Below are 20729 nucleotides of genomic sequence, written 5' to 3'. Positions count from 1 at the left end.
CGCGCGTGGCGCGTTGCCTGCTGGGAGCTGTCCCGCGGGTGGATTTCCTTTGCAGCCTATCAGAAGAGGGGCTGGCCCTTTGGAGGGCGGGATTGGCGTGCTCAGTTTGTGATTGGCTTCGTTTCCTGGGACGGCGGTGCCTGGTAGCCAATGAGAGGGCAGCCCCGGGGATCGGCGTCCAATGGGACCGGCGCGGGGGGCGGGCCCGGTACGAAGCCAACGCGGCGGGACGGGAGCTGGCGGCGAAGCGGGGGGATGAGCGGGGAGCGGAGCCGGGAGATCCGCCGTGAGTGCGGGGGCGGGGGATCGGGCCGGGCCGGGATCTGGGGCGGTGGGTGGTATCGGTGGGGCGGGGATGTGTGGGGCTGGGGTACTTGGGGAGGGGGGATTGGAAGGGGTGGGGCAGGGGGGAATCGGGGTGTTTGGGGGGTAGGGGGTGAATGGGATGGGACAGGTGGGGATCTGAGGGGGTTGAGGTGGTGGGGATGTGTGGGGCTGGGGTACTTGGGGAGGGTGGATTGGAAAGGATGGGGTAGGGGGCTGGGGGGGTGAATGGCATGGGACAGGTGGGGATCTGAGGGGGTGGGGCGGAGGGATCGGAGGGGGGTGTGGTGGGGCAGTGGGTGGGGATGTGTGGGGCAGGGGGATGGGGAGTGAGTGGGCCGGGTGGGTGTGGATCTGAGGGGGTGGGGCGGTGGTTGGTATCGGTGGGGCGGGGATGTGTGGGGCTGGGGTACTTGGGGAGGGGGGATTGGAAGGGGTGGGGTGTGCAGTGGGTGGGGCAGGGGGAAATTGGGGTGTGTGGGGGGTGAATGGGATGGGACAGGTGGGGATCTGAGGGGGTTGAGGTGGTGGGGATGTGTGGGGCTGGGGCCGGGTGTGGAGTGAGTGGGCTGGGCCGGGTGTGCATCTGAGGGGGTGCGGCAGTGTGTGGTATCAGAGGGGTGTGTGGTGGGGATGTGTGGGGTTGGGGTGCTTGCAGCGGGGGAATCTGAGCTGTGGGGCAGTGGTGTGTGGGATGGGTGGCATGGGAGCGGGAGGTGGTAGGGGTGGTGGCTCGTGCAGGGAGGAATCGGGGTGTGTGGGGTGGGGGGAGATTGGAGGGGTGGGGAAGTTTGAGGCTGGGGTACTTGGGACGGGGAATTGGAGCAGGGTGAGGTGGGGTTGGGTGAGCTGGGGCAGCGGGTGGGGCAGGAGAGAATGTGGGGAGAGTATTTGGGGGTGGACTCATTGAGCTGGGCCCTTGGGCTGGGGATTGGAGCTGGGTGGGGAGTGGGATAGGGGAGGGTGTCAGGTATTTGGAGATGGGATCGTTGAGCTGGGCTCTTGGGCTGGGGCAATATTTTGGGTGGGGGGATTTAGGGTTGGGGTCCATAGTTGCCTATGTAAGACAAAGCCCCTAATATCATAGAAGATCAGGGTTGGAAGGGACCTCAGGAGGTCATCTAGTCCAGCCCCCTGCTCAAAGCAGGACCAATCCCCAACTAAATCATCCCAGCCAGGGCTTTGTCAAGCCTTACCTTAAAAACTTCTATGGATGGAGATTCTACCACCTCCCTAGGGAACCCATTCCAGTGTTTCACCACCCTCCTAGTGAAAAAGTTTTTCCTAATATCCAACCTAAACCTCCCCCATTGCAACTTGAGACTATTACTCCTCGTTCTGTCATCCATCCTCTTTGGAACTCCCTTTCAGGGAGTTGAAAGCAGCTATCAAATCCCCCCTCATTCTTCTCTTCCGCAGATTAAACAATCCCAGTTCCCTCAGACTCTCCTCATAAATCATGTGTTCCAGTCCCCTAATCATTTTTGTTGCCCTCCGCTGGACTCTTTCCAATTTTTCCACATCCTCCTTGTAGTGTGGGGTCCAAAACTGGACACAGTACTCCAGATGAGGCCTCACCAATGTCAAATAGAGGGGAACGATCACGTCCCTAGATCTGCTCGCTATGCCCCTACTTATACATCCCCAAATGCCATTGGCCTTCTTGGCAACAAGGGCACACTGCTGACTCATATCCAGCTTCTCGTCCACTGTAACCCCTGGGTCCTGGATGGGGCAGTGAGTGGAACAGGCTGGGGGAGGGGTGGAGATGGGTGGTCTCCTAGGGTGGGGGAGCCCTGGTGGGTTTGGGATTCTTGTGACTGGAATAGGGGTGTAGCTGGGACTGATGGAGGAGCCAGATGTGAGAGGGCAGGGCAGGGCCTAGGAGCGGGGTCACAGGAGTTCACCCCCTGGGACTAGCCTGGGGGCCCTGCCCTTAGTTCTGGAGGGGTTGGCTGGGCCGGAGGGGGCCCCGGGCTCTGAGTGGGAAGAATGCACTGACAGAACCTGGGCTCAGCTCCTGGCCCTGACACCAACTTGCTGGGCTACCCTGGGCACGTCCTGTCCATCCTTCTCTGGGACTCAGCTCCCAGGGGCTGATGGTGCTTCCCCACCTGCAGGGAGTGCGCAGACAGGTTGGGGGTCATAGGAAAACTTGTCCATGGTGATTTGCTGCCCTGTGCTGGGCGCTCCCTTGGTGCCTAGTTAGGTGGCCAGTGACTGCGCCAGAGGGATTTGGTGCTAACAGGCTGCAGGGGCGTGACTGGTCGCTGATAGTTTTTCTCCTGCTGCCCCACAGAGCTCCAGAAGGCGAAAGACAAGGCCCAGAGGAGTGGGAACCTGAAGGAGGAAGCTGTCATTTGTAACCAGCTTGGGGAGATCTTGGCTAGACATGGTGAGTGGGTCCCAGGGCCCTGCTCCTGGTGGGTGAGGGTGGCCGGCTCGCTCCTGTCTGTCTCTGGTGGCTGAGGCTGACTTTGTGGGAGATAGGGCCTGGAGAGCCCTTTGCCCGTGCAGGTTTTGGGGCTGTGCCTCTGCGCCGTGCCCCCGCCCCCCCCCCCCCCCCCCCCCGAGTGCCGCATGCACAGGCCAGGGGTGAGATGGGATCTCTGCGCTAGGATCGGGGTCGGCCCCTCTCACACTGAAGCAGGTCGCTGGCCCGTCTGGTGCCCTGTCTCGCGCTGCCGGTGCATGCTGCCGCAGGAGAAGGCGGAAAGGCGGGTGGTGTGGTGCAGCGTGGGCAGAGGGGATTCCGTCTGTCCCCTGTGGGGAGCACAGTGTCCTGTAGCAGGATGTGCGATCGCCCCACTTCAGGGCCATCATTCCAAAGTTAGTCACTGTGAAGTTCTCTAGGCTGTTTTTTTGTCCCCGCTGCTCTGGTTATGTTTGTGGAGGCCGGGCGGAGGAGGGCGCCTGGCGCTGGGATGGCCCTTGGTTCCTGGGGAGTTAAGTCCAGAGGCTGGGACCAGCCCTGTGTCTGCCGCACAGCCGAACTTCCCCCTGCTGGTGGTGCCGGAGGAGCGGGGTTGGCGACCACGCTCTCCATCCTGGAGCTTTAGGCTCGTTTGGGTGCACTGGGCCCAGGTCAAGGAGCGCCTCGAAGATCAGGGCTGAGACGCTGAGCTGGGCTCTGTTGTCCGGGAAGCCAGCGGAGGACGGGCCTGAGGTGCTGGTGGGAGCCTGTGGCGCTGAGGAGATGCTGCAGCATTCTGTACTTGCTAGAGTTTCCTACGTGCTGAAGGCTTCGTGCCCAGGTGTGCCGCATTGCTGGAGCCCAGCGGAGAGTCAGTGTAAGGCCAGGAGGGACAAGCACATTGTCTCATCTGGACACCAGCACCTGCCTGCTGACCCCAACAACTGAAACAAGGCCAGTGCACCACAGGAGGCTAGGCTGGTATGGGCAGAGAACAGGAGGGGCCAAGCAGCACCATGGCCCATATAATCCTGGCAAGTGACCCACACCCTCCAGAAGAAGGTGAAAACCCCACAGTGTCCCTGCCATTGTGACTGGGGGGGGGGGGGGGGGGGATTCCTTTCTGACCCACGTGTGGCGATCAGTCAGATCCGGAGCATGTGAGCGGGAGCAAGGCAGCCCAACCTTGTAGCACGAGACTCAAGGAGCTCTATTCGTTGGCTTAACGTGACAGTTAAGGGGCGACTTGATCAGTTGATAAGTACTTACATGGGGGGCACGTATTTAATACCAGGCTCTTCAGTCTCGCAGAGGAAGGTCTAATGGGATCCAGTGGCTGGGTGTTGAAGCTAGACACATTCAGCCTGGAAATAAGGTGCACGTTTTTGACAGTGAGGGTCATTAACCACTGGACCAATTCCCCAAGGGGTGTGCCGGATTCTCCATCACTGCTCTGCTCTGGGAATGACTTGGGGGCAGGGCTCTGGCCTGTATTACACAGGGGGTCAGCCTGTATGGTCACACTGGTCCCTACTGGCCTTGGAATCTATGACGAGGAGAGAGCCCCAACACCCCCCTCACCCCCCTCCGAATACATTGGGGGGTGGATAAAAATCCCTTCCTGTCCCCTGCAGATCACCAACGGAGACCCTGAAGCATGAGCATTAGGAACATAAGACAGAAACTGGAAGGATCCCCAGAGCTACCAAGCCCTGCCCCCATCATCACAAACAGCCCTCTCATACAATCACACTCATAATTTTAGGTTTCAGAGTAACAGCCGTGTTAGTCTGTATTCGCAAAAAGAAAAGGAGGACTTGTGGCACCTTAGAGACTAACCAATTTATTTGAGCATGAGCTTTCGTGAGCTACAGCTCACTTCATCGGATCCGATGACCCAGGGTCTTTGGGGGGTAGGGGGTGAATGGGATGGGACAGGTGGGGATCTTCATCGGATCCGATGAAGTGAGCTGTAGCTCACGAAAGCTCATGCTCAAATAAATTGGTTAGTCTCTAAGGTGCCACAAGTACTCCTTTTCTTTTTACTCATAATTTTGCCCAGCTTGCTCTCAAACCTAACAAAGTTGTTTGTCCCCCACAACTCCTGGTGGGAGGTAGTTCCAGAACCTCCCTTCCCTTCACTGCCCACCTGAATTTATTCATAGCCATTTGTTCTCAGGCCAGCATTGTCCTTTAGCTTCCCTAGCTCTTCCCCCTCCCTGGGTTTACCTGCCCGGCGTGTTACCAGAGAGTAAGGAGATCCCCTCGGAGCCGCCTTTGTGCCACGCTAACCAAGCCAGGCTCTTCCAGTCGCCTCTCCTGAGCCAGGCCCTGCGTTCCTCTGACAAGCCGAGTCGCTCTTCTCTGCCCCTTGCCCAGTATGAATTCACCTTTCGTGGCCATGAAATTATACTCAGTATTCCAGATCCGCCCTTCCCAGTGCTTTGTACAGTGGCATGAACACTCCCCTCTCTCTACTGGAGAGACCTTGCCTGAGACAGCCTAGGATCGCATTTGCCTGATTCATGGCTGCCTCATATTGGTGGCTCCTAGTCACCCTGTGACCAACCCACACACCCAGGTCTCTCTCCTCTTCTGTCACCTCCGGCTGATGAGCCCCCAGCTTGGAGCAGAAATTCTTACGATTAGACCTTAAGTCCATGACCTTGTCCTTTGTACAACTGAATTTCATCCCATTTCTTCTATTCCAGTCTTCAAGACCATCTAGATCTTCCCGTCTAATATTCTGATCCTCCTCCAGAATGACCATCCCTCCCGACTTCATATCATCAGCCAATTCCATTCGCCTGCTTCTGCTTTTTGTACCATGGTCATTAATAAAAATCCAGACTAAAATTGGGCCCAAGACTGATCCTTGAGGAGCTCCACTTGGAGCCTCGCAGTCTGATCATTCTCCTTTCAGCACAATCTGTTGCCTTTTCCCCTGAAGCCGGTTCCCTTCACCTTCCAGTCCTTGGGCTGAGCCCCATCTTCTCTAATTAAACTAATTTCTCATGTGGCACCGTGTCTAACACTTTCCTGCCATCCACGTGTATTAGATCTGCTGGGTTTCCCATAGCTAGAAAATCAGAGGTGACGAGGGTCATCTGCTCTCACATCCCCAATGCTGAGTACACTTCAGATCGGAGCATCGGAGCCCTGAGAGCACACTTGCATCCCCAATGCTGAGTACACTTCAAATTGACTCTCATCCGGGGCCTGGGTTAGTGTATCTCCGGTTAGTGCCGTGGCTAATGAAGCAGGTGCTGCCTCTCCCACCTTGGGCAGCAGGTTCGCTTCCCCCTCACCCCGCCTCCTTTCTCTGCTCCCGGCAGGGCGCTATCGGGAAGCGCTGGAGGAGCACCGGCAGGAGCTGCGGCTCCTGGAGAGCGTGGAGGACGTTCTTGGCTGTGCCGTGGCCCACCGGAAGATTGGGGAACGCCTGGCTGAGCTGGAGAACTATGAAGCTGCACTGAAGGTAGAAGGGTGGGGAGCTGATCGGCCGCGGGGATCGGGACTCTCCAGGGAATGGGGATGAAAGCTGATTCCCCGGAGTTCAGCCCCCCTGAAGACTGCAGTGTGGGGGTGGTGAGGGTGCAGCGGGGCAGGGATGAGGGGGGAGAATAGCTGCAGAGGTTTAAAGGGGAACACTGGGGCACGTGGTGGTAACCTCTGAGCTGTCAGCCCCGGAGAGCCCAGTTAAGAGCCAGCCTGGATCCCCAGGGCTTGGGGGTCTCCGCTGAAACCCGCTCACAGTCCTGCCCCCTCAGCACCAGCGCCAGCACCTGGAGCTGGCCCGCGCCCTGTCCGACCACACCGAGCAGCAGAGGGCCTGGGCCACCATAGGCCGCACCTACATGTTCGTGGCTGAGAGCGGCCAGGCGGGCGAGGCGCTGCAGGAGGCAGAGCAGGCCTTCATGAAGAGCCTGGCCATCCTGGAGGAGAAGCTGGAAGGTGAGGGCCTGGTGGGCGTGCGGGGCTGGGAGCTGTGGGGCACAGAGCTGGGGCAGGGGCGTGCGGAAGGGCTGCCAGCTGGTGATTGGAGCGGCCACGGGAGGAAATGCCAGTTGGGTTCCTCTGTGACAGCCTGGCTGGGCAATCGCAGTACCCACACTTCACCCATTGTCCCCGCACCAGAGCTGGGATCCTCCCGGTCCCTGAGCTCCATCTCCTCGCTGAGGCACAAAGGGACAGAGCCTCGGGCTTTCGTCTGGCCTGCCAATCTCCTTGTGCCGGTTTGCAGGGCTCCGGCTGGAATCTGCAGGCCAGGCCCATGGCGCCAGCTGTTCCTAGTGCCTGTTTGACAACGAGGGATTGTGGGATATACAGGGGCACTTAGGGGACTTCCAGCCCTGTCTGACCTCTACGCCAGGGGTCAGGCAGGACTGCGCCCTAGACTGTCCTGGCGCTCCCACCCCTTCCCTTGGGAGATGATTCCCCCGGCGGATCCAGTCAGCCACAGGACTATGTTTCCTGGCATTCAGCCTGGCTCTTTGTGGCAATCGTGCTGTTCCTGGCCCCCTGGGCCCTGGAGCTCCTGCCTGGCAGATCTGGGTGGGTGAGGAGTAGGGACGTCCGGAGCCAGCTGGGTAACGGGCTGGCTCTGGGTGTCCCAGGGACGGTGCCGCAGCGGGAGCTGAGCGAGATGAGGGCCCGGCTTTATCTCAACCTGGGCTTGGTCTATGACAGCATGAAGGACCAGGCCAAGTGCAATTGCTACATCAAGAAGAGCATCTTCATCTCGGAGTAAGGCCCTGGCCCCTTTCTCGGGAGGGGTGGGGGGGAAGAGGAGAGGTCTCTGCAGCCCCACCGAAGGCCCCTTTCCTGGGGAAAGAGCTCGCACGTTTCCCCAGGATTCAGCCCAAAGCCCTGGCCCACCCTCCGTTCCTGCGTGTGGCTGTTGGATATGGGGGAGCCCGCTGGTTGCTGGGGCTAAGGGGTGTGGCGGGCCGGGTATGTGTGTATGGGGGGGGCGTGACCTCGAGTCGTCCCTGGCCATGACCCCGCCCTCCCTCCAGGCAGACTCGCCTCTTCGAAGACCTGTACAGGGCCTACTTCAACCTGGGCAACATCCACCTGCGGGAGGGGCAGTACTCCAAGGCCATGCGCTGCCTGGAGCGGGCGCGGGACTGCGCCCACACCATGAAGGAGAGGTGCATGGAGAGCGAGTGCTGCACCAGCATCGCCCAGGTGAGTGTCACCAGCTGCTGGGAGGCAAAGGGGCAGCTCCCCCCCCACACACACACCAGCAGGGGGTCCACTTTCTCCTGGGGTGGCTGTGAGCAATTGTACCTCCCTGGGGGCTCATCTGCCCTCCCCTTCTCTGAGCCTGGTGCCCCGGTGCCTTGCAGGTGCTCCTCAGCCTGGGGGACTTTGTGGCCGCCAGGCGCTCGCTGAAGAAGGCCTACGTGCTGGGCTCGCAGCAGCCCCAGCAGCGCGAGAGCATCCGCAGGAGCCTGCGATATGGTGAGCGCGCCAGAGCCGAGCTCCCTGAAACACGGAGCTCAGGGCCGGGCTGCAGGGATTGGGTGGGGGGGATCCAGTCCCTGCAGCCGGCCTGGGGGGATCTCCTGGGGGAGGCTGGGGTGTCTGCTCCCCAGGGCTCAGCACTGAACTTTGCGAGACTGACTAGGGCAGGGAGCCCTGTGGCTCTGGGGGCTCAGCCCCAGAGGAGATTCTCGTCTGGACCACCTGGCTGTCAGTACCTGGCCCGGCCCAGCCCCTTCCCCTCCAAATCCCCTTCTGTGGCTTGTGGCCCATGGAGCAGTGCCCCCAGCACCAACCCCCTCCCCGCAGGCACGCTCAAGGAGAGGACTCGCAGCTGCTGGGGTGCAGGGTTCGAGGCTGGCACAGGCTCTTCCTCCCAGGGGGTGGCCTTCAGGGCTCCTGGTAAGTCCCTGACGTGGCCCCCCCATGTCACCACGGGGCACCTGCTTTCTGTGACTGAACCCAGAGCCAGCCCAGGTGGGTCTGGGAAGGAAGCTCAGCAGCTGCCCAGAGGATGGCCGGTGTCCCATAAGCCTGCGGGCTGGGTTGGGTGAGGGGGACCTTGCGGATCCCCTGCCTGCCCTGCACCCCTAGGGGACGAGAGCTGCTGGGAGGCCTGCCCATGCCTGGCGTCCTGAGCCCCCGGCGCATGCTGCTCACACTGCCGGCCTCTCTTGCAGCCCTGACGGTGAGCCGTCTGCAGGAGGCCCTGGAGGAGGCCGCGCCCGGCGACCTGCAGGCAGCCCTGGGCCTGTGCGAGCAGCTGGGGGACCTGTTCTCCAAGCACGGGGACTATCGCCGGGCTGTGGAGTTCTACGAAAGGCAGGTGAGTCAGGGGCTGCTCGGGCAGGGGGCAGGACAAGCTTGCCCCTAGGCTGTGGGGCCTGTGCCGGCGGGCATCCTGCATGGATAAGGGGCTCCCCCTTCCTCCTAGCCACTTCCGGGGTGCTGGTCTGGAGAGGGGCCATGGCAGCCACTCTAGATTCACGCACGGGGCGTGGGGTGTACGAGCCAGGGGAGTGAGCCCTGGGGCAGGGCGGGCTGGCCCTGGGCAAGGTTGGCTGTGTGGCTGGGCACCCCTGGGCAGAGCGCGCAAGAGACCGTGTCTCTCCGGGCAGCTGTGTTACGCCGAGACCTTGCGGAGGCCTGAGCAGGAGCTGGCTGTGATCCACGTCTCCCTGGCTGCCACCTACGGGGACCTGAAGGAGCATGGCCGGGCCGTGCAGCACTACCAGGCGGAGCTGGTGCTGCGGCGCGGGAACCCGCTGGAGGTGAGAGGGGCAGCCTGGACTGTGCCCGGAGCCCTCAGTCCGTGGAGACAGACCCCCACCCAGGGGGAGGCCAGGTCGTGCTGGGCCCGGGTCCCCATTGGAATGTTAGGGGAAGCTTGGCTAGCAGGCAGAGCCTGGCTAGGGCCCCACGGAGCGGGGCAGGCAGAGGGGCCAGGATGTCACCTTTACCTGCCCCTGCTGGCGATGGCGGGTGGGCACACTGCCAGCGGAGCTCAGCCTCTGGCGGGCAAGGGAGGAGCCGGGGGGCTGGACTGGTGCCGGCGGGCTGAGCCCAGCCCCTGACCCGTTGTCTCTGCGCCCCAGGAGGGGAAGACCTGGCTGAACATCGCCCTGGCCAGGGAGGAGGCCGGCGAAGGCTATGAGGCGCTGGAGTCCTGCTTCCGGAGCGCGCTGCAGTGTGCGGAGCGGGCCGGGGAGCCCAGGCTGCAGGTGACAGGGGGGAGGGCTCTGAGCTGCTCCCCAGCGCGGACTCCGGTGCTTGCCTGCAGCTGGCAGCGCCCCTCTCAAGGTCCTGCGAGCCGGGGAGTGAGCTGGGAATGGAACCCAGGAGTACTGCCTCCCAGTCCCCTGTCCTAACCACTGGACCTCACTGCTGGGGCCTGCTGCTGAATGTGTCACTTTCCAGCCCCCTCCCCCCACCCGACATGCAGCCCCTCCTGGCTGCCCCCGCTCCTCTCTGGCACGTGCCCAGGAAGACTCCATTTAGCCCGCCTACCAGGGGACGCGGCTTCTCGCTTCGCCCGGGAGCCCAGGCTGTACCCAGCTGTACTCAGCATTGCAGAAGCCCTGGGGGGGGGGGGGGTGGAGGGAAGGACGTGGGGTGCTGGGGCCCTGAGCTGAAATGTGGCCAGTGCAGCTGGGACTAGACTCGTGGGGAGCCCCACCTAGCCAGCGTCCCCCCGGCCTCACCTATAGCCCTGCCTGCTGGGCTGGGCCAGGGCTGGGGGGTCTGGGAGCTGCCCCGACGGCCGGTGCCTCATCCCCACTCACCGCAGCGCCCCCAGCTGGGCCGGGCCAGGGCTTGGGGACCTGGGAGCGTCCCACTCCCAGCCAGAGCTCCTGCCTCCTCCCCTGGCCCCCCTTCTGGGGCAGGGTGATCAGCCCATCTCCCTTCGTCCCCCAGCGGCAAATCCTGCGGCACCTTCACCCCATTCAGCAGAAATGGGGGTGCCCCGAGGCCCCCGACATGCTGGCCAGGCTGCAGAGCCTGTGCCGCTCGCAGGGCTGGAGCGCAGCCGGGGACAGTGACGAGGAGGAGCTGGAGAGCAGCGAGCCCCTGGAGGAGAGTGACCTGGAGCTGTCTGAGAGCGGTGAGTGGGCGGGGGAGGGGAGAGGGGGCAGGGGGATTCCTGGGGACCCTGGAGTCGAGTCCTGGCAAGTGAGCGGGGTGGGAATGTGGTGGGCGGGGCTGTAGCCCCGTATGTGCCTTGCCTGGCATGTGGGGCCCCATGTCTGCAGGGTGGGGGGCTGTATTGTAGCCGGCTCCCCCGGCTCCGGCCCTTCCCCCACCCAGCACAGCGGTACCTCACCCGGGCCTGTGTGTTCCAGATGGGGAGGAAGAAGACCTGGACGGCTACAACAAGAGCGTGCCCGGCCGGCGCAGGATCACCAAGGTGAGGCCGGGGCATGGGCGCAGCGTTCTCACCCCGTGAGACTAATCGGGGGCCGGGCTGAGACCCTGCAGGGCTCATCCCGGGCAAGGGCTGGATTGCGGGTCGTGGGGGGCTGCGTGGAGGTTGGCGATGATGGGGATCTGATATGGGGATTTGATCTGGGGCCCCCTGGGCAGTTCTGATCCTGGTGCTTCCCTCACCCCCCATGCCCCTTCAGTGGAACCGGCGGAATGACCGAGGCGAGACCCCACTGCACCGAGCTTGCATCGATGGGAACCTGCGCCGGGTCCAGTTCTTCCTGGAGCAGGTAGGAAACAGTCCCCAGCTCTCAGGCACCAGCCCCAGCAGGCCCCTTCCCTGTCGCCCCGCAGCTTCTGGGGTGGTGCGGGTGGCTGGGGAGTTGGCTGGCCCTGCAGAGCCCCTTCATCAGAACATAAGAACAGCCATACTGGGTCAGACCCAAGGTCCATCTAGCCCAGGATCCTGTCCTCTGACAGTGGCCAGTGCCAGGTGCCCCAGAGGGAATGAACAGAATCATCAAGTGATCCATCCCCTGTCGCCCGTTCCCAGCTTCTGGCAAACAGAGGCTCGGGACACCATCCCTGCCCATCCTGGCTAATAGCCATTGACGGACCTACCCTCCATGAATCTATCTAGCTCCCTTTTGAACCCCGTTATAGTCTTGGCCTTCTCAACATTCTCTGGCAAGGAGTTCCACAGGTTGACAGTGTGTTGCGTGAAAAAATACTTTCTTGTTTTAAACCTGCTACCTATTAATTTCATTTGGTGACCCCTTGTTCTTGTGTTATGAGAAGGAGTAAATAACACTTCCTTCTTTACTTTCTCCACACCAGCAGTGGGCACGTTTTAGCAAGAGCTGAAGGGATCCCGCTGGCGATGGAAGCGCTGGGATTGGTGGGTGGTCCGGGGGGGTGGGCAGGTACATTGGGGGGGAAGGGGTTTCACAGCTCTCCCCATCAGGACTTCTGGCCTCAGTGTAACCCCCATGCCTGTTTTCATGTCTCTTCCTTCCTGGTGCCAGGGTCACCCTCTGAACCCGCGGGATTACTGCGGCTGGACCCCCCTGCATGAGGCCTGCAACCATGGGCACCTGGGTGAGTGAGGGGGGGCAGTGAAGTCTGGGGCAGGGAGCCAGAGGGGCCATGTCACTGCTGCCTGGCACTAACTGCTGGCTTCTGTGCCCAGAGATCGTCCGGCTGCTGCTGGAGCGTGGCGCCTCCATCGATGACCCCGGGGGGCCGGGCTGTGAGGGGATCACCCCCCTGCACGACGCCCTCAACTGCGGCCACTTCGAGGTGGCGGAGCTGCTGCTCCAGAGGGGTGCGTCGGCGGTGCTGAGGAACGCCAAGGTGAGGGCATGGGCTGGGCTGGGCTGGGCGCACCCCGCCTAGCTGCAGGGTATATGTGTGGGGGCAGTGCCCTGGCTCTTGGGGCCAGACTGGCAGCAGTGTCGCCCTGAGGCCCTGCCTGCAGTGGTGCCCATGGCCTATGTCTCGCCCCGCGCAGGGCCTGAGCCCGCTGGGCACCCTCCAGGAGTGGGTGAGGATGTACGGCAAGGACCTGGACCAGGAGACACGCCGGCGCTGCCGAGCCATGGAGCGGCTGCTCAGGGAGGCCGTGGCAGGGCGAGGTGAGGCCAGACTGGTCGGGGAGTGAAGCTGAGGGGCGTCTCCAAGGGGCAGCATTGGGTGGGCCCCGGCCCTGGCCCCGGCCCCGGCTTGCTCTTTCATTTTCACCGGGTGCCCTGGCTTCTCTGCTGAGCCCTCAGTGCAGCTCCCAGACCCACTGGCAGGGGGTGGGCTGGAGTCCCCTGCCCCTGTCGTCCTGGGGAGCGCGTCTAGCCTGGTACCAGGAGCTGCCTTTCCCCCTCCCCGTCTCCCCGCTGTGCTCTGCAGCCCCTTGCTCTCGGGGTCTTTGGCCCTGGATCTGGTGGCCATGGGCCCAGCTCACGGGGTCTCTTGTCGCCCCCACAGCACCTGATGCAGCCCCGCCCCCCCGGGACATTCTGCACAGCCAGCTGTTTGATGCTGAGCTCTCGGAGCCTCTAACGCTGCGCCCCTCTGCTCCGGCCCCACAGCCCCGGAGCGGGGGCCCCTCCAAGGAGCCCCCTGCGCCCTGCGGGCTCCCCAGTCAGCATGGTGGGAAGGGGTCAGAGCGCAGGGCCGAGCAGGACGACTGCATGACCCCACTCCGGCCCGTCAAGAAGAGGCAGCGGCTCCTGGGCCAGAGGGAGGATTGCCGGACACCGGGGTTCCTGGTGCAGGAGGAGCCTGAGCTGCCCACCCGTGGTCGTGGCCAGGCGGAGTATGAAGCAGCCATCCGTAGCGTGGGCAGTGCCCAGTCCTGCCTGGGCACAGAGCCGGTGCCATCCGAGACCCCTGCGAGGCCGGCCCTGATCCCAGCAGACGAGTACGTGGGGGACGACTGGCTGGAGGATGACCTGAGGGCGAGCCGCGAGCCCCGCAAGAGGAGCCGCTGGGGCCAGGGGGAGTCGGGCTCGGACTCTGGAGACGCCACAGGGCCCGAGAGCGACGGCGGGGCCCCCCCGCAAAGGAGGAGGGCCCGGCAGAGCCGCCTCACCCAGATTGTGGACAGAACAGTGCTGGGCCGATCCCGCGGAGTCTGCGCCCTGGGGTCCCCAGAGACCGCCGCCACCCCTGCCGGCCTGAGGCCCACGGACAGCAGCCGAGCCAATGGCCTGAGAGGCAGTGGAGAGGCCCCGCAGGTGAGGCGCCCGGGGTGTCGGGCTCACAGTGAGGAGGGCGTGGGGTACCCTTGGGGTGTCCTGTGTGCCTTGACTCCACTCTCCTGTCCCCAGCTCCCTTCGCTGTCTGCAGCCCCCGCACGGCCGCCTCCCATTCGAGTGCGTGTCCGGGTCCAGGACAACGTCTTCCTTATCCCCGTGCCCCACAGGTGAGAGCCGGCTCGTGGCCTTCGTCCCGGTGTGGCCCAGTGCCCCTGGACCTCCACCCCAGGCCTCCTGGGCAGGGGGGCGGGTGGAGTCCTGCCCCCTACAGGTCAAGTGTGAAGCAGCATTAGCAGCACCCTCCAAGGGGTCTGGCTCCTAGGCAGCTGCTGGGGCCCATCCCCCTGGGCGAGGGGTTGGCCAAGGGGGTCAGGTGCTCGGGGTAACACCGCTCTGAGTAGGACGTGATCCCCCTCACAGCCACTGGGGAGCGGGGCGGGGTGGTGCCTGCGGGGCCTAGTTCCGGCTGAGGACCGGTGGCCTGTAGGGGACGCTCCGCCTCAGCCCCTCCCGTCCCTTGCAGCAGCAGCGAGAGCCGCCCGGTGGCGTGGCTGGCAGAGCAGGCAGCCCAGCGCCATTACCAGACGTGTGGCCTGCTGCCGCAGCTCACCCTCAAGAAGGAGGGGGCTCTGCTGGCGCCCCAGGACCTCATCGTGGACGTGCTGCAGAGCAACGAGGAGGTGAGTGGGGGGCGTCCGAGCCAGCGTGGGCACCTCCTGGGTCGAGCCCCCGTAGCTCCCCCGCAGTCCGCCGAGGGGGTCGTAGTGGGGCCCGTCACCGTGGCGTCTGGGCCCCGGCTGCTTGGTGCAGAGGACTGGGAGTCTGGACGCCTGGGTTCAGTGCCCATCCTGTGCCAATTGGACTCTCCTCTCCCTTGCAGGTGTTTGCAGAGGTGCAGTCCTGGGACCTGCCCCCGCTCGCCGACCGGTACAGGAAGGCCTGTCGCAGCCTGGCCGTGGGTAAGAGGCTGCCTTGGGGACCTTGCTGACCCTGCTCTGGGTGGGCGCTGGAACCATCGGGCACAGAGGGATCCAGGTCTTGCTGGGTTTTGTAGGGCCCTGGGGCAGTCAGAGCACCCCCTTCCCCCTGTGTGTGGGATTACATTCTGGGGGGTAGAGTGGGAAGGACAGTCCTGGGATCAGGGCGCCAGCCTGGGATTGGGACCCTGCTCTGCAACAGCCTCCCTGTGGGGTCTTGGGCAAGTCCCTCAGTCTCTGGGGCTCTGGCTCTGGCTGTGGAAGGGGGTTGGAGGCAGATCTCCAGCCCCACGGCCGTGCAACATGCCAGAGAAAGGCTAGTTCAGAACCTACTGAAGGGCACTCGGTGCTCTTGAGCCCCGGGGAGCTGGGCTTGGCCCGAGGGGCCATCAGTCATGGCCGACTCCTGTGCAGCGCTGGGGGCGTTCTCCCCCTGGCTGTGGCTCCAGCCGACAAGGACCCTCAGCAGCAGTTCAGGTCCTCCGGTGCCCCAGTGGGCCTGGGGCGACCTGCCCTCACCTGCCCTGTCTCCGCGTTGCAGGCGAGCACCGGCTGCTGCTGAAGATCATGGAGCTGCAGGAGTCGGGCCCCTCGTTCAGCGCCTGCGGCCTCTCGCTGCGCCAGCCCCACCTCGCCCCACTCCTGCGTGCCCTCAAGCTGCAGACCTCCATCCGGCAGCTGCGGCTGGCTGGGAATGGCCTGGCCGATGGCCTGGCCGCTGAGCTGCTGGCCACGCTGGGCACTATGCCCAGCCTGACCCTCCTCGACCTGTCAGCCAACCAGCTTGGGGCCGAGGGGCTCCGCACGCTGGCAGCAGGGCTGCCCACCCAGACGGCCTTTCAGGTAGGGCTGGGAGCATGTCCAGCATCCTCTCCCCCCGCCCCAAGACTGGGCAGGGAGTGCGTGGTGCATCCAGCCCAGGTGTGGAAGAGGCCCTGGCCTCACGCCTGAGCCCTAGAGCCACAAGCAGGGGCTGGGGACCCCCAAGCTTCCCTCCCTGAGCTCCAGGGCGAGCCCTCCCAGGCTATGGCTGTTGTGCCCCAGCTGAGTTGGCACAAAGGGCCCCCAATGACCCCTGCCAGGTCCAGAGCTGGCTCTGCCCCAGGGCTGCCCTGATCAGTACCAGGTGCTGCACTCGTCCTGCAGGCCCTGGATCTAGGGAAGGGGAAACTGCGTCCCTCCTGCTGCTGGGGAGTCTGCCCCTAGGGCCCTGGCGGCGAGGCACTGGGGGTCACTTAGGAAAGGAGGCCCACATGGGGGGGCTCTGCTCCCACTGTCGCTTCTCCCCCGTGCCCCTCATCATCAGGTTGGTGCAGCCCCCTGCCCGTCTGATGGCACTGGGTGTGCAGGGCAGACCCCAGAGGGTTGGGGGTGACCCCCCTGTCCACCCAGCAGCGCTGACTCCTGCCCCCCATCCTGCCAGAGCCTGGAAGAGTTGGATCTCAGCCTGAACCCCCTGGGAGATGGCAGCTCCCAGGCGCTGGCCTGCCTGGTTCAGGCCTGCCCCGTCCTGACCACGCTCCGACTAAAAGCCTGCGGCTTCACTGGGGCTTTCCTGCAGCACCACCGCCTCCTGCTGGCCAATGGTCTGAAAGGTACGTGTCCCCCTGAGCAGGGAAGGGCACTGGCCACGTGGCAGAGATCACTGCTAGCCTCCTTGTGCGCGATTGCAGAGGCATCTCTAGGCTAGGGACCCCTATGAGTACCCAGAGGGACCGGGGGGAGGGTGAACAGCTCTCAGCTCGGGGGTCGAGTACGGTTCTGCTCATGGAGAGAGTCCTGATCACTGTCCAGTCCCAGCCCAGCTCTGCTGATGCCTCTCAGTCCTGCCCCATAGCTCCCCGCGATCCAGCCCTGGGCTCCCCCACCTCTGCCAACGCCCCTCAGCCCTGCCCCACAGCTCCCTGCTCTGCTGTTCTCTCCCAGTCCTGGTCTGTCTGGTACATAAGTTTTGCGTTACGCAGCTGCGGACAGGGCCTCAGGTGAGCTCCCCAACTCCCTTCCCTTGCTCCCGCGGCTGCAGGCTCGCTGTTAGCTCGCTGTCTCTCCCTGGCCCAGGCGCTGTGCACCTGAAGACCCTCGCGGTGTCCCACAATGCCCTGGGCTCCACTGGCCTGGAGCTGCTGCTCAGGAGCCTGCCCTGCGCCACCCTTAGCCAGCTGGAGATCGACTCAGTGGCTGCCCGGCTGGAGGAGCCTCTCATGGATCCAGTGGTCAGGTACCTGATGCAGGTAATGGGCCCCAGGCGGGGTGCAGGGGCAGCTCGGGGGGAATCCTGCTGTAACCCTTTACTGGCTCCAGGAATTGCAGGAGTATTGCTCGTGGTAAGAACATGGCTCCGGCCACTGACCTCAGCCCCTGCGCTGCAAAGAGACAAGGTCCTTCCTCGGGAGCGTGACCATCCGGTGCTCCTGGTTCTGCTTCTCCCAGGTTCTCTGGGGAATCTCAGGCGTTCAGCGGCTCCAGGCCCTTGCTTGAAAGAAGGGTTTCGCCTCTGCCTCGTTCAGCTGGGGTGTGGCTTTGGGATCAGTTCCCCTCTGTTCCCTTCCAGGAGGGATGTGCTCTCACCCACCTGACTGTGTCCGGGAACCACCTGAGTGACGAGGCTGTCGAGGAGCTGGCCAGGTAAAGGGCAGTGGTGGAGTCTCTGGGCCTGGGGGTTTGTTGGGGGGGGGGAGGGGAGGGGGGCAGATGGTTGTGGGGTATGGGTGTGCTGCTGACTGTGAGGGGCTGTGATGTGGAGCTGAACTGGGAGCCTGAACTTCATCCTGCCGGGTCCTACCTGGAAGTGACCCCCCGGATCTCCTCCTGCCGGGCCCATCCCTTGGTGATGGGGGCCAAGAGTGGGCGAGGCTGCTGTATAGTAATGCTTTGTTCGATGTCTAGTTGGCAGCCGGTATCAAGTGGAGTGCCCCAGAGCTCGGTCCTGGGGCCGGTTGTGTTCAACATTTATAGGATGGCATGGATTGCACCCTCAGCAAGTTCACAGAGGACTCTAAACTGGGAGGAGAGGTAGATACGCTGGAGGGGAGGGATAGGATACAGAGGGACCTAGACAAATTAGAGGATTGGGCCAAAAGAAATCTGATGAGGTTCCACAAGGACAAGTGCAGAGTCCTGCACTTAGGACTGAAGAACCCCAGGAACTGCAGCCAGACTAGGGACCGAATGGCTAGGCAGCAGTTCTGCAGAAAAGGACCTGGGGATTACAGTGGACGAGAAGCTGGATATGAGTCAGCAGTGTGCCCTTGTTGCCAAGAAGGCTAACGGCATATTGGGCTGCATTAGTAGGAGCGTTGCCAGCAGATCAAAGGACGTGATTATTCCCCTCTATTCGGCACTGGTGAGGCCACATCTGGAGTTCTGCGTCCAGTTCTGGGCCCCCCACTACAGAAGGGATGTGGACAAATTGGAGAGAGTCCAGCGGAGGGCAACGAAAATGATCAGGGGACTGGAACACATGACTTATGAGGAGAGGCTGAGGGAACTGGGATTGTTTAGTCTGCAGAAGAGAAGAGTGGGGGGATTTGATAGCAGCCTTCAACTACGTGAAGGGGGGTTCCCAAGAGGATGGAGCTCGGCTGTTCTCAGTGGTGGCAGATGACAGAACAAGAAGAAATGGTCTCAAGTTGCAGTGGGGGAAGGTGTAGGTTGGATATTAGGAAAAACTTTTTCACTAGGAGGGTGGTGAAGCACTGGAACGGGTTACCTAGGGAGGTGGTGGAATCTCCTTCCTTAGAGGCTTTTAAGGTCAGGCTTGACCAAGCCCTGTCTGGGATGATTTAGTTGGGGTTGGTCCTGCTTTGAGCAGGGGTTTAGACTAGATGACCTCCTGAGGTCTCTTCCAACCCTGATATTCTAAGATTGTGGGTGGGAAGAGTGAGGCCGGGGGCTGTTTGACTCAATTCTTCCCTGTTGGTTCCAGGTGCCTCCTGGTATGTCCACCTTTAGTCTCACTGGATTTGTCTGCAAACCCCGGGATCACCATTGTGGGCTTGCGGATGCTGCTATCAGCCCTGGGGGAGAGGAACCAGGGGCTCCGCTCCCTCAGCCTGGCAGGTGAGGGTGAAAAGGGCTTGGAGATCCCCAGGTCACTGGGGGGGGTCTAGTGAAGGGTCCTGCTTCCCAGTCCCTGGCCCTAAGAGAAGCGCTGGGGCAGGGGGAGAAATGCAGTCCCTGCTGGGCCTGTCATGAGACTGACCCTGGGCAGGGGGCTGCGAGCACCAGGACTGGGGTGGGGTGGAGTTAGCTCTAGAGCCAGCCTAGGTCACAAGTGCCACATCTCCCTGCCTACCTGGGGGATTCCCAGAGCGCCCAGCAGCCGGGGAGTGACCTGGCTGAGCCCTGGGGGATGGCAAAGCCACCTGCTGGTGTGGCCCAGGTACTCCTCTCTTGGTGGTGCGCAGAGGGGAGCAGGTCAGACAGACGCAGCAGCTGAGCTGGGGGGGTCCAGGACTGGAATAGCTGGGGGCTGCAGCTGATAAAGGGCATGGGCAGAGCTCAGGAAGGGACCACGGGGATCACCTAGCCTGACATCCCTTTCCCTGGGTCCCGCATTCCCTACGCTGGCACAATGGCCTCTTCCCTTCCTGCAGGCTGCAGCGTGCGAGGCCCACTAGACAGCACCACGTGGGCCCGGGTCTCTGCCAATGTGCGCGAGTTGCGACTCTGCAGCCAGCAGCTGAGCAGGAGCGACCAGCGGGGCGTGGGCGAGTCCTGGCGTGGCCCCGCGGGCACCTCTCTGTGCGCAGTCACTCGGCACCACAAGCTGTTCTGCAAGAGCGTGTGACGGGACCTGCTGCCTACTGCTGTATAGATCCCTCAGGGCCTGCTTGACTCCCTCCTCAGCCATCCCTGGAACTGCATAGCTAGGGGGCATTCTGGAGGTCGGTCCTCCTGGGAGGCAGTGGCCATTGGCAGAGGGGGTGTCTGGCGGTAGGAGGAAGCAAGCACTGGCTGGCCTATGCCAGCAGCTGTTCTGCACTCAGCCCTGGCCCATGGGGAGAGGGTGCAGGGCCCTGGCTGCTGGCGCTTATCCTGCCATCTCCAGGTGCTTGGGGCCCTTTAGCTTTGCCCCGCCTGGCACCTCTGCAAGGTGAGAAGGGAGTGTTGGTACCATCTTATCCAAAGGAGGCAGGATGCCAGACACTGCGATCAGTGGAACTCCCTCCAGAACCATCCACACCCTGGGGATCGCTCAGCTCTGGATCGACAGCCTCTGCTGTGGCCAAAGGAGGCAGCGAGTTACCTGGCCCGCACTGCTCACAGAGCGATGGTGGGAATTCCTAGTGCGCTGCTTGAGAGATCACTTACAGTCCCAGCACCCCCATACCTGGGGGTGGCTTGTGTTTTCTTGGCACAGCAACTGCCCTGGAGCAAGTTCTGAAGGTCACTGAGGCCCTGGGGCAGAAGGGTCTCCCCCCTCCATTGCCCTGGGAGCCTGACTCAGAGTGGGGGGGGGGGGGGTATTTTATTTGTCCTATAATAATCTTTCTGTAATCCAGTCCTGCAGGGGGAGGTATTCACATCCTCCCCAGGCTGTAGGGGTTCTGGCCCCACCCTTCCAGTGGCCACTTGGGCTAGTTCAGACATTACAGGTTATTTATTGACTGTCGGGTGCTTTTCCTGGGAGCACAAGGCTTGCTGCTCGTGGCCCCAGGGGCATCAGTTAACCATGGTAAATAAAGTGCTGCATTCCACCAGCTCTGGCCTTGGCTGCTCTTCTCACAACTCTCCCCACAAGCTGTCCCACAGACGTGGTTGTGGCTCTCCCCCCTCCACAAGGCCAGCTGCTTTATCTACTGCCAGAGCAGCACCATGTGAGGCTGGCCAGGGTTCTCCCTCTCCCTGCAGACA

At 62.8% G+C, this 20729-nt stretch overlaps 1 protein-coding gene across 5 annotated transcripts; it reads left to right on the top strand.

Annotated features, from left to right (window-relative positions):
- Positions 1-211: 211 nt before the first annotated feature.
- Positions 212-20575, top strand: TONSL (tonsoku like, DNA repair protein). Of its 5 annotated transcripts, none has more exons than XM_075124874.1 (26): positions 212-286; positions 2624-2719; positions 6073-6215; positions 6508-6691; positions 7354-7483; positions 7756-7927; positions 8089-8203; positions 8905-9050; positions 9343-9495; positions 9820-9945; positions 10640-10826; positions 11065-11129; positions 11347-11436; positions 12172-12244; positions 12336-12499; positions 12657-12780; positions 13124-13875; positions 13969-14063; positions 14423-14576; positions 14777-14855; positions 15415-15716; positions 16297-16468; positions 16932-17104; positions 17425-17498; positions 18799-18932; positions 19469-20575. In XM_075124874.1, exons 1-26 carry the CDS (start codon positions 256-258, stop codon positions 19660-19662), a joined length of 4128 nt encoding a protein of 1375 aa, XP_074980975.1. In that variant the 5' UTR covers positions 212-255; the 3' UTR covers positions 19663-20575. The 5 variants fall into 5 exon arrangements, 3 of the variants coding, with proteins under 3 accessions (XP_074980975.1, XP_048697838.2, XP_074980976.1); XM_048841881.2 differs by having other exon boundaries at positions 14420-14576; XM_075124875.1 differs by lacking the exon at positions 19469-20575 and having other exon boundaries at positions 14420-14576; positions 16932-17091; positions 18799-18898.
- The last annotated feature ends 154 nt before the right edge of the window (positions 20576-20729 follow it).

This window comes from Caretta caretta, chromosome 2 (genome assembly GCF_965140235.1).
Source record: "Caretta caretta isolate rCarCar2 chromosome 2, rCarCar1.hap1, whole genome shotgun sequence".
Taxonomy (NCBI): Eukaryota; Metazoa; Chordata; order Testudines; family Cheloniidae; genus Caretta; species Caretta caretta.
Note: the sequence above shows the minus strand (reverse complement) of the source record. Positions and strands in the feature narration are given on the sequence as shown.

Bases quoted from the DNA above. Each gene is read 5' to 3' on its own strand.
- TONSL (XM_048841881.2), top strand. From the start codon at position 256: ATGAGCGGGGAGCGGAGCCGGGAGATCCGCC. The intron at 9,051-9,342 runs GTGAGTCAGGGG...CTCTCCGGGCAG, and splicing joins TGGAGTTCTACGAAAGGCAG to CTGTGTTACGCCGAGACCTT. The intron at 11,437-12,171 runs GTAGGAAACAGT...TCCTGGTGCCAG, and splicing joins TCCAGTTCTTCCTGGAGCAG to GGTCACCCTCTGAACCCGCG.